Source organism: Oryctolagus cuniculus, chromosome 3 (assembly GCF_964237555.1).
Source record: "Oryctolagus cuniculus chromosome 3, mOryCun1.1, whole genome shotgun sequence".
Lineage (NCBI taxonomy): Eukaryota > Metazoa > Chordata > Mammalia > Lagomorpha > Leporidae > Oryctolagus > Oryctolagus cuniculus.
In genome coordinates, this window is record NC_091434.1 from 82,616,502 (window position 1) to 82,629,377 (window position 12,876).

Sequence of the window (12,876 nt, forward strand, 5' to 3'; positions counted from 1 at the left end):
TGATTATAATAGCTCTGAAGTATCTCTTAAAATCTGGTATTTTGATGCCTCTAGATTTGTTTTTATTATTTAAGGTTGCTTTGGCTATTTGGAGTATCTCTGGTTTCCATATGAATTTTTTTAAAGATTTATTTATTTATTTGAAAGTCAGAGTCACACAGAGAAGGAGAGGCAGAGAGAGAGACAGAGGTCTTCCATCCACTGGTTCACTCCCCAACTGGCCACAATGGCCAGAGCTGTGCTGATCCGAAGCCAGGAGCCAGGAGCTTCCTCTGGGTCTCCCATGCAGGTGCAGGAGCCCAGGGACTTGGGCCATCTTCTACTGCTTTTCCAGGCTATAGCAGAGAGCTGGATCAGAAGTGGAGCAGCCAAGACTCGAACCAGCACCCATATGGGATGCTGGCACTGCAAGCGGCAGCTTTACCTGCTACACCATAATGCCGGCCCCCCATATGAATTTTAGTATCATTTTTTTTTTATCTGAGAAGAATGTCCTTGGTATTTTGATTGAAGTTGCATTGAACTTGTAAATTGCTTTGAGTAGTATGGACATTTTGATGACATTAATTCTTCTAATTCAAGAACATAGAAGATTTTTCCTTTTTTGAGTTTGTCTTCTTCTATTTCTTTCCCTAATGTTTTATAATTTTCATTGTAGAGATCTTTCACATCCTTGGTTAATTTTATCCCAGGGTATTTAAATGTTTTTGTAATTGTTGTGAATGGGAGTAATCTTACAAGTTATTTCTCAGCTGTGGCATTGATTGTGTATGCAAAAGCTATTGATCTTTGTGTGTTGATTTTATATTCTGCAACTTTATCAAACACTCTTATGAGTTCCAATATTCTTTTAGTGGAGTCTTTTGCTTCCCCTATATATAGATCATGTCATCTGCAAACAGGGATAATTTGACTTCCTCCTTTCCAATTTGTATCCCTTTGATTTGCTTTTCTTGCCTCATGGCTCTGGCTAAAACTTCCAGAATTATACTGAATAATAATGATGAGAGTGGGCATCCTTCTCTGGTTCCAGATTTTAGGGGGAATGCTTTCAACTTTTTTCCATTCAATATGAAGCTGGTTGTGGGTTTGTCATATATTGCCTTGATTTGTTTGAGGTATGTTGGTGTGAAATAATTTTGATCAGCCTAATTTATAGAAGACATAAAATGTAGTTTGAAATAAAGACATTTTTTCATTATGCTGATGATCATATGTGCTTATAATATTTCTGCCTTTTTACAAATTGATGGTTGAAAATATTAAAAAATAAAACTGTGAATTTTAAAACACTAGAAAGAAATATGCCAAAACTTTAATAATGATTGTAATGAATGGTGGTACAGTGATTGTTTTTGTTTTCTTTTGTTTTTTTACATTCTTGCATGTTTTGTATTTTCTAAAATTTGTGTTATATAAATAATGTGAAAACCAATTTCCTGGCTTTTGAAAACACTTATAGCCTTTATAATCCAATAAGGTTAAAAGTCCATACTTTTCCAAAGGCAAATAGGTTGTACATAATGATTTTAAAAGTTACAATTTTCCAAGCTTCATGAGAATTTTGATAGAAAATGAAATGTTATATTCACAGATTCATTAAGATTCTTAACGCTCTCCCAATAAAAGATTTTCTTTGGAAATATTATGGTATTTATCTCTTAAAGCATGCCAAAAAATAACCAATAAGTTCAAATTTGACTTAAAGTATGTGACATATTACATTAGCAGCATTCCAAAGCCTTTATTTTACAGGTGGAATTTAAGAGATAATCATTTATACTAGAAGATAATATCTGCAATAGAGAATCATTTTTCGTATATGTTAAGCATTTTTGATGCAGTATATTTCTGGGCCTAAACTCTACTTATATATTTATTAGTAGCAAACATTTGTTGAAAATATTGACTTTATACAATAAGATGAGATGATGAGATGTATGAGAGCTCATATTCTTTGAAATTTAAGTAAATTCAGCATTAAGGACAGCAGTTTAATAATTATCTTTTTTCAAAAAGAGAATTCCTTAATTTAAGTAAATAAAGTTATAAAAGAAATAGGAAAAAAAGAGCCCTTATCTGTTAATTATCAGATTTTTTTACTTTGGTCTACAAATGTGCTGAAATTTGAGAATGAAAGAGTTGCAGAATCAGCTGCTTGGCAGTACTTACAGATATTAGATACTTCTTAACAGCTTCCATAACAACCTTGATTTTAGGGGTGATAGACTTGGAGGAACATAATGAACTATAGTATTCTGTAAGTCCATGTTTTACTGGCTAGCTGCCTTCTGGTGGATTTATTAACTGTTTTAGTCCATTTGAGATTATTTTGAAAAAGTGTGTGATAGTTTTTTTTTGACAGACTTTGCTCCATCACATTATAAACAGCTTATTGCACCTAATGTTTACCATTGTTTTTATTTTGAATTGCTTTTATTTATCAGGATGGTAGAAAGTGAGATTGAGCTAGACAGATTTTGTAAAACATGAAATATGTTTATTTTTATTCACTTAACTATGATATTAAGATAAAAGGTATTCACATTTCTTAGGACCATATGAAGGCTTGAGAATCAATTGCTAAAAGCAAAGATCACTTTGGATTATATGATGATCTACTAAGAAAATATTTATGAGATACAGAAAACAAACAAGAGCAAAACTTACTATAATCTGTTATTTAATATATTATTATTTAAATAATAATTTATAATATAATTTATAATAATTTGTATTATATATAAATATAATATTTAAATAAATTAAATGTTATTTACTTTAATATTAATATTTAATATATCATTGGGCTTATTTTTTCCACCAGGAAGTTCAGGAGGATTTAGAGAACTGAATTTCTACTGCATTCAAGCCAAAGAAATGCAAAAAAAAAAAAAAAAGGAATAATGCAAAAAAGAGACTAGTTAAAAATGACTCAGAGAATGTTGCTTTTTCTCTCTGAGATGTATTTTTTAAAATTTTCTTAATTTTGATGGCACTAGACCGTAAGAAAAGTAAAATATCTGTAGTTTATCACTGAAGAAAGCCTTTTTTCTTACTTTTGTAAGTCAAAAAATATTTGTGACAAACACCTAATGTGCCAGGCATTTTCTTCTCCAAATAAAATTCCCCTAAATGTACTTTTTTTCATAAACTAAATTATAAACACACCTTTTTCTACAGAAATGTTGAAATCCTGACTTTGAGGCAAAACTAGCGTTCATAGAGAAACTGAAGAGTACAAAGTTTTATAAATTATGATCACTGATGTAGAGAAGTTTATTCTCTGGGGAAGATAATCACTAGGTATAAGCGTGTCCGGCTAAAATTAGGATTCTGTTAATAAGGGAGCAGACGTAGGGCAGGCAACATGCAGTTCCTGGCACAGCTGTTATGCTAGTAATTATTTCAAATTAAGTAAAGAACAAAAAGATGGGGAGCCAACAACCAGGGTTCTAATTCAACTCTGCTGTTAACTGTCATACTTAATGCAACATGGCTATGGGCACATAGGGACACTAAGAACATGAAAGATCAGTACCAGAAATCTGAAAGTCTGAAAATCTGTGTCACTAATCTTCCAGGTAGGATTTTTGTGGCCTGGCAAGGCTTATGGGAGTCCAGTTGTATGAATTCAAGTGTGTAGCTAAGTAGAAGCTACTGAAAGTCATGACTCTTATAGGGTAACCTACCATGAGTTACGGGAAAGCAGAGTCAGCATTATGGAAACAATTGTGTCAACTCACATCTTAACTGTCTTTAAAAGATGATAACCCTTTCCTCCTATAGCTAACTGTTCTTCTCTTTCATATCTGTCAGATACTATTCAATGTATGATGTTAATAAGATGTGTTACTAAGGTGAACTAAGAATCTCTAATGCCATAATTTTTGTAGTATATCAACCTCTTACTACCAACTTCTGGAACTTTATTTATTTAAGCTGTGGTTAAATGTACAGAAAATGATATATCCAGAAATTAATTTGATAAGTGACCAATTCACTGAGTGACTCTCAGGCCTAAAATTATTCGAACAAATACCTTAGTCCAGATTTAAAATGTATACCACAGATACTTTACTGCCAGAACAGGAACTGGGATCCAAAAATATGAGTAGAATGTTCATCCATTCACTGATATAACGTTGAGCCTATAAGAAGTCCTAGAGCTCTCATACATTAACTTGGAAAATTGAGGTTTGGTGGCAAAGAACTGCAGATCTATGGTGAAACTGCTGCAGCAAAGCTCATGTTATAACTTACAAAATTATCAGTAACTTGGCAAATATATCATTCAGTGTGTTGGCTTTTTGTGGACTGGTTTCTTGCATTTAGTTGTAAGCTGCTTTGTCCCCTAAATAAATCAGCTTACAAGTATATAAAATCAAACAAAATGTGAGCAACAAAAGAAAAATAAGGACATGCTAGGATATAAAATTGAAGTGGGAATGAGATTGGAGAACACATTCCATTAACACCTAAACATGTTACTGCTAAACCACACATTGACTCTCTCAGTGGAACATGGGAAACCAGTTAATTAGGCAATTAAGTGTTTATAAGAAAGATTGAAACCCACCAGTTTTTCATGAAATGTTCAGCGTTACGTTGGAGTGTAGCAGAAAAAGTAGCAGAAATGTTGGAAATTAGAAAGATCATATGGAAATTAAATTTCCTAATATCTCTTTTGAATTTCTGAATATTAAAAATATAAATTCATTCATTCATAAAATAAGTTTTCTGTAAAGATGTTTACTTTGTAAGTCATGAATGCTTTGATGAAATACATTTATTTGCCAATTTTCTCAAGTATTTCTCCAGCCTTTAATTTAACTGTGGAAAAAAAACCTCTATTATATCCTTTTTCCATGTTGCTTAGAGGTTATCAGAAACTTTAATCATCTTTTTGGTCTACATTCAGGTTTTCTCCATCACATTCAAGCTGTCTTTAATTGCAGACAATTGTTTTTAATATTTTTGTTTATTTATTTGAAGGGTATAGTGACAGAGATACAGGGAAAGAAATCCTGTATCCACGGTTCACTCCTCAAATGGCCCCAACAGCCAGGTCTCAGCTGAAGGCAGGAACAAAGAACTCTTTCCTGATATACATGAGTAGCAGGGGTCCAGGTACTTGGACCATCCTCTGTTGCTTTCCCAGGTGTATTAGTAGGGAGCTGGATCAGAAGTGGAGCAGCCAAGCCTTGAACCAGTCCTCTTGTATGGCATGAGGGCACCAGTGCCATCCCCAATTCCACGCATTTCTGTATCAGAAAACACCAGTATTTCCATCTTCCTTTCCAATTCTCATTCCCTTGCCATAATCTAGACCTTCAGAATTTTTATATTAACAAATGAAATTCCATTCCAACCTCTGAACTCTTTCCAATCCATTATTAATGTGTGGTCCTTTGATCACCTGCACCGGAATAACCTCAGCCTGAGATACATGTGAAAATACTGTTCTCCTGGGGAAAAGACTTTCTGGTTCACCCGTAGATAATGTTAGGCCTTATGCAGAGTCGGTGCCTCAACAAATATTTAAATAATAGATTACAGTCTTAGAGTGTACTTTCACTCCTTTACTTATTTACATTGATTGTGCGGTTTCTTTTTTCCCTTGTATATGTGGCTTTTAAAGAAGTGAATATGTTATTCACCAGGATATAAATTAGTAACTCTTTTTTAAAAATGTTTATTTATTTATTTGAAAGGCAGAGAGAGAGAGGTCTTCCATCCACTGCTTCACTCTCCAAATGGCTCCAACAGCCAGAACTAAGCTGATCTTATGCTAGGAGCCAGGAGCTTCTTCGGGTCTCCTACATGGGTGCAGGGGCCCAAGGACTTGGGCCATCTTCTATTGATTTCCCAGGCCATAGCAGAGAGCTGGATCAGAAGCAACACAGCCAAGACTCGAACCAGCGCCCAAACGAGATGCCAGCACTGCAAGTGGCGGCTTTACCTGCTACACCACAGTGCCAGCCCCATAAAATAGTAACTCTTAAAAATGAAATTATGGCCGGCCCCACGGCTCACTAGGCTAATCCTCCGCCTTGCGGCGCCGGCACACCGGGTTCTAGTCCTGGTCGGGGCGCCGGATTCTGTCCCGGTTGCCCCTCTTCCAGACCAGCTCTCTGCTGTGGCTAGGGAGTGCAGTGGAGGATGGCCCAAGTACTTGGGCCCTGCACCCCATGGGAGACCAGGAAAAGCACCTGGCTCCTGGCTCCTGCCATCGGATCAAATTGGAGGGTGAACCAACGGTAAAGGAAGACCTTTCTCTCTGTCTCTGTCTCTCTCTCACTGTCCACTCTGCCTGTCAAAAAAAAAAAAAAAAAAAAAAGTGGAATTATGGGGTTGGCACCGTGGCACCATGGGTTAAAGTCCCAGCCTACAGTTCCAGCATCCCATATGGGCACTGGTTCTAGTCCTGGCTCCTCCACTTCCAATCCAGCTCCCTGCTAATGCACCTGGGAAAGCAATGGAGGATGGCCTAAGTCCTTGGCCCCCTACACCCACATGGGAGACCTGGAAGATCCTGGGTTCAGATCGGCTCAGCTCCAGCCATTGTGGCCGATTGGGGAGTGAACCAGCAGGTGAAAGATCCTCTCTCTCTCTCCCACTCTCTCCCTCTCTCCCTCTCCTTCTCTCTGTAACTGTCAAATAAATAAAGTGAAATTATAATGCAATGAGCATAATTAACTAAAATATTTCAACATGTCCATCATGTTGACCACTACTTTTACCTATATCTTTTAAATCTTAGTCAAGAAAGATTATTTCCAGAAAACGGTTACTATCTTAAGTTTTAGAAATTAAGAAGAAAAGAATCATACACTTTTGATAATTTCTGATTGAAGAAAAGACTAATAGCCTATGAATCAAGTCATATAATATTGCTTTACCTGAGGCTAAGTTTTCTGAGAAAAGTATCACTTACTGGCCGGCGCTGTGGCTCACTTGGCTAATCCTCCGCCTGTGGCACCGGCACCTGGGGTTCTAGTCCTGGTTGGGGCACCGGGTACTAGTCCCGGTTGCTCCTCTTCCAGTCCAGCTCTCTGCTGGGGCCCGGGAAGGCAGTGGAGGATGGCCCAGGTGCTTGGGCCCTGCACCTGCATGGAAGACCAGGAGGAAGCACCTGGCTCCTGGCTTCGGATCGGCGCAGCGCCGGCCGTAGCAGCCATTAGGGGAGTGAACCAACGGAAGGAATACCTTTCTCTCTGTCTCTCTCTCTCACTGTCTGTAACTCTACCTGTCAAAAAAAAAAAAAAAAAAAAAAGTATCACTTATTCTTAACCGCAGTTATTTTGTCTAGTCAGTGAACTAAAGCTGCAATATCAGCTTCAGATTTTTCTGACCATCCTCTTCTCATGTGCTAAAATCCAGGTGTCAGAAGACGTAATATGTGACCCAATATATGCAATCCCCTTAGGAAGTATTTACCTTCTAAATGGTAAGGGCAAAAATGGATAGGATATGTCACTGTAGCTGTCTAATACCTTTGGGGCATCAACATTTCCTAGTCCTTTTTGACACAAGTATATTTTCCTAGCTAAATAAAAATACAACTATTCAAAAATTTTGTCTACATAAGAAAAGATAAATTGATAGGGCCTTTTAGTCTTGGCCATTAATAATATACTTCAAAATAACAATGCAAATATTTAGTCCCTTCTATTCCGAGTGTCCATGAATGTCACTTTTATATTTTTAAATTGATTGATAAATCTGCCTTGATGCCTTAAAAGTCTTAACAGTCAGCTGAAAACCTAAACTAATCAAAGTTTCCCATACTAGTGAACATAACTTAACCTAACATAAAAATTTTGTGATGGCTTCCTTCTTAGTGGTTTATTGCCTTAGAAATGTACTTGGTGAGGCTGGCGTTGTGGCATAGCAGGCCTGTGATGCCGACATCCCAAAAGTGCGCTAGTTCAAGACTCAGCTGCTCCAGTTCTGATCCAGCTCTCTGCTAATGTGCCTGGGAAAGCAGTGGAGAATGGACCAAGTTTTGGGGCCCCAGCACCCACTTGGGAGAACCAGAAGAAGCTCCTGGCTCCTGGCTCCTGGCTTCTGGCTCCTGGCTCCTGGCTTTGGCCTGGCCCAACTCTGGCCATTGTGGCCATTTGGGGAGTGAACCAAAGGATGGATGATCTTTCTCTCTCTCTCTCTCTCTCTCTCTCTCTCTCTCTCTCTCTCTCTCCCCTTCACTCTCTGTGGCTCTGCCTTTCCAATAAACAAAACCTAAATTTTTTTTTAAAAGAATGTACTTGGTGGGGCCAGTGCTGTGGCAAGTGGGCTGGGCCTCCATCTGTGGCACTGGCATCTCATATGGGCACCAGTTCTAGTCCCAGATGCTCCTCTTCCAATCCAGCTCCCTGCTCATGGCCTGGGAAGGCGGTGGAAGATGGCCCAAGTGCTTGGGCCCCTGTACTACATGGGAGACCAGAAAGAGTCTCCTGGCTCCTGGCTTGGGATCGCTTAGCTCCAGCCATTTCGGCCATTTAGGGAGTGAACCAGCGGATACAAAACCTTTCTGTCTTTCCCTCTCTCTGTAACTCTACCTCTCAAATAAATAACTAATTTTTTTTAAAAAAGTAGTTGGTATAATCATTGTTCCTATTGATTTGAAGTCTCAGCAGAACATTTTCATTTTCCTCAATTTGTTTTAACATGGGAATTAACTTAAATTATTTAATATAAATATTATTTTAATATATAGATAATGATCATACACATTTTTTTAGTGTGACACAGCCCTACCTTGATACAGTCTTGGCTGGGCTTTCATGGCTGAATGCATTGATCAGTCACTTACCAAGTATGAGAATGTCTTTGTAACATCATTTAAGTACAGGTCAAGAGCATAGGTTGAAGAGTGAGATGGTCAGGGGTTTGAGTCACAGTTCCATTCCTTGCTGTCTCTGTATCTCAAGCAAATTATTTAACCACAGTGAGACTGGATTCCCTCAGTTGCCATTGGGAGGACAATAAAACTGACCATATGAGATAGACATGTTATGAAAATTAAAGTATGGGGGCCAGTGCTGTGGCGTAGCAGGTAAAGCCTCTGCCTGCAGTGCCGGCATCCCATATGGGCACTGGTTTGAGTCCCGACTGCTCCACTTCTGATCCAGCTCTCTGCAATGGACTGGAAAAGCAGTGGAGGATGGCCCAAGTCCTTGGGCCCCTGCACCCGCATGGGAGACCAGGAAGAAGGTCCTGGCTCCTGGGTTCGGATCAGCGCAGCTCCGGCTGTTGCAGCCAGTTGGGGAGTGAACCAGTGGATGGAAGACCTCCCTCACTATCTCTCTCTACCTCTCCTTCTTTCTCTGTGTAACTCTGACTTTCAAATAAATAAATAAATCTTAAAAAAAAAGAAAGAAAGTTAAAGTATGTACGTGGGAGAGGTATTTATCATAGCAGTTAGGACCCCTACTCTGGATGCCTACTTCTCATGTCTGGGTGCCTGGGTTTGAGTCCCAGCTCTACTTCGGATTCCAGCTTCCTCCTAAGACATACACTAGGAGGCAGTGAGAGATGACTCAAGTGTTTGGGCCCCTGACACCATGTAGGACACCTAGAATGAATTTCCTGCAACTGAGTTCAGCCATGGCTGTTATGGCATTAGCGGTGTGATCTAGCAGATGGAAGATCGACGTCCCTCTCTCTTCCCCTCTCTCTGTCTCTGCTTTTCACATAAAATGAAAATACATCATTAAAAATGCATAAAAATGAAAGGAAATATATGCATATACATCCTCTTTAAAGGTAAAGTATATAATGTATTCAAAGTGCCTGAAACAAAGTACAACTCCTGGAGTGTAAGATGTAGCTACACAGGCAATTAAAAAAATTTGCACTGGTGATTCTAAAGAAAATGGAAGTTATGTCATTGTAAAAATTAAAAGAAAAATAAGAAACAGAGGAGGAGGAAAGGATTGGAGTGTCGGAGGAAGGGAGGATGTGGTGGTAAATATCATTATGTTCTTAAAACTGTGTATATGAAATACAAAAAATATGCCATTGCAAGATTTAAAAAAAAGGAAAGAAGGAGGGTGGTTTGAGGGAGGGAGGGAGGGTGGGTGGGAGGCAAGTATGGTTATTTTCTGAGAATTTTATCTATGAAATACATGAAATCTGTTATCTTTATGTTAATAAAAATTTTTAAAAACTCTAAATTCTGTGGAGAATAGAATAAAAATAAGTTTATTTTTGTGCAAAAAATGTTTGAAATCCATGCATAATTTTTTAAATATTTCCTTTTTTTAAAAACATTTACTTATTTATTTGAAAGTCAGAGTTACACAAAGAGAGGAGAGGCAGAGAGAGAGAGAGAGAGAGAGAGAGAGGTCTTCCATTTGATGGTTCACACCCCAATTGGCCGCAACGGTAGGAGCTGTGCTAATCCAGAGCCAGGGGCCAGGAGTTTCTTCCTTGTCTCCCACTTGGGTGCAGGGGCCCAAGGCCTTGGGCCATCTACTGCTTTCCCAGGTCACAGCAGAGACCTGGATCGGAAGTGGAGCAGCCGGGTCCTGAACCGGCATCCCATACTAGGCAGGGCACTAACCCGCTGCACCACAGCGCCGGCCCCAAATGGATAATTTTTTTTTGTAATATACATTTCTCATGAACATTTTATAGAATCTTTGAATACATGGATTTCAAATTTTTGCACCAAAATAAACTTCACTTATAATTGCATTTTCCACAAACTTTTTGATGTGTCCTTTACAGTAGCAGTAGTAATATTTGTGTTTTTACTGTCAATTGAGATATTCATGGATTCCTTGGCCCAGATTAGGAATCATATTATAAAATATAACTCAAGAACTTTTGATTGTTTTTGGTTGCAGAATTTCTTCCAGTGATTCAAGCAAAATCGCTACTTGGTTTTCTTTTAAGAGAAAAACATACTTAAGAAATTTCCTTCAACTTTACATTGCTAAATTAACTCCTCTTTAAAAAAACATAAACCATAATAAGAGAATTATCTGAAAACTTTGCTCCTCCTGTATCTGAAGCTGTTATTTTGGACTACATGTAATGGAATACAGAATGATGTTTGTTATGATTGGCATGTATAGGATATATGAAAACCAGACTCAGATTGTGTTTATATGCCAAGCAGGATTATTCTGAGAATACACTAGCATTCTATTAGTGTGCATATTTCCATTAGGAGGCTTAAAATGAGAAATGTCAAATATGCACACAAGTAGATAGAATAGTATATGCCATGTGCCCACCATCTGCTTCAGTAATTGTCATTATGGCAATATTGTTTTACATATACCACCTCTACTTCTCCTATTTCAAAATTTGTTGAAGCAAATCTTATAAATCTTGTTTTATCTATAAATGCTTCCTTTTGTATTTCTCAAAGATAAGAGCTGGTGATATTGTACCTCTTGCTTTCCATCTCTATTTATTAACTGTAACATTCCTATAAAGAGAATCTTTATTATTTGGATAACCTAATGTTTTGGCTTGAACAGATAACCCACAATAATAATCCACAGATGGGTCATCAGACAACTAGTATTTTAAACTGTCTGCCAACTTTTATGATCAATATAGATCATAAATTGTGATTAAAATAAATACCTCTACATTTTTATAGCTACGGTTACAAATCTCTATAGACATTTAAGTAATGTTTAAGTCGTTAAAGTGAGAACACTGAAGATATGCCAAAGGCCGTGAACATTTATAAATCTGAATTTAACTTAAAAAAAAAAACTCCTAAAATTTACCTTGAATTTTCTGACATGTTGATCTCTTATGTTTATTCTGTTTGTAATGTATTATTTCTATGAAATATTAATTAAAAGGGAATGCAGTGGTGTCTTTTGAAAGAAGAAGATGTCATTCCTCGTATCAGGGCAATGGAAGGTCGTAGAGGAAGACCACCCAATCCAGATAGACAGCGAGCAAGAGAGGAAGCCAGGTTGAAACGTCGAAAGGGTCGACCTCCAAATGTTGGCAATGCTGAATTCCTAGAAAACACGGATGCCAAATTGCTAAGAAAACTCCAAGCTCAAGGTAAGAAAGATAATGTATCTTACCTTGTAGGAATCATGTAGGAATGATTAGCATTGCTCTCAATTTCTAAAAAGTAGGCATTGTATTAGAATTAAAAGAGAAAATAAGGAGTCCCACTGGTAACTGGAGTTCTTTGATTAGGTAATCTTTGAAAAACCATTCTCATAAACCCATTCTACCCTGTGTGTTTAGAATTACAAAGATGGGTTTAGACTTAAACAAAAAGGGAATCAACCAGCACTTGGCACATGCCTTAAGGCAATGCCAACCTTCTGGCAATTATTTTAACAGCTCCCGATTCCTTGAGGTGGTACATGAGAATAACCAAAATAAATGGATCTGTGGAGTAAATTTTCAGTCAAAGAACTCCAATTACTGGTAAGTAACCCCAGGCTTGCAGTTTGGGTTCTCCTGTAATCTGGGTGTGCTGTACATATTTTCAGAATACCCCATTAGCAGATTTAAATCAAATCATATTTTAAGATTACCAGAAGATATCATTTAGCAAGCTCAAAATGCTTGTAATAACCTCAAATACATTTATGATTCAAATTAAACATAAAATATCAATGTGATAATCTAATCTATGTGTGGCCATACTATGTGTTATCCAGAAAATGCTGACTACAATAAAATACTTTTGTGTTTTGTATTATGCAGTTTGAGTTACTAGTCACACATTGGATCCTCTTAAGGCCATCTGAATATATCAACATATCTGTAGATGTTTTCAAGCATGTATGTAAAGATATTATGATAATGTAAAATAAAGGCTTAATAGTAAAAATTGACTTGAAAGACTAACAGATTTTTCCTTCTCATAGATTGTTTTTT

General features: G+C 37.4%; 1 protein-coding gene across 50 annotated transcripts in view; it reads left to right on the forward strand.

Moving 5' to 3' along the window:
• The window catches only part of BAZ2B (bromodomain adjacent to zinc finger domain 2B), a 456,715-nt gene that overhangs the window by 356,197 nt on the left and 87,642 nt on the right, over positions 1-12,876 (forward strand). For all 50 annotated transcript variants that reach the window (XM_070070785.1, XM_070070790.1, XM_070070796.1 and 47 more), the window contains one exon: positions 11,832-12,042. In XM_070070785.1, coding sequence (XP_069926886.1) covers positions 11,832-12,042 — 211 coding nt within the window. The remainder of the gene's footprint in view (positions 1-11,831; positions 12,043-12,876) is intronic.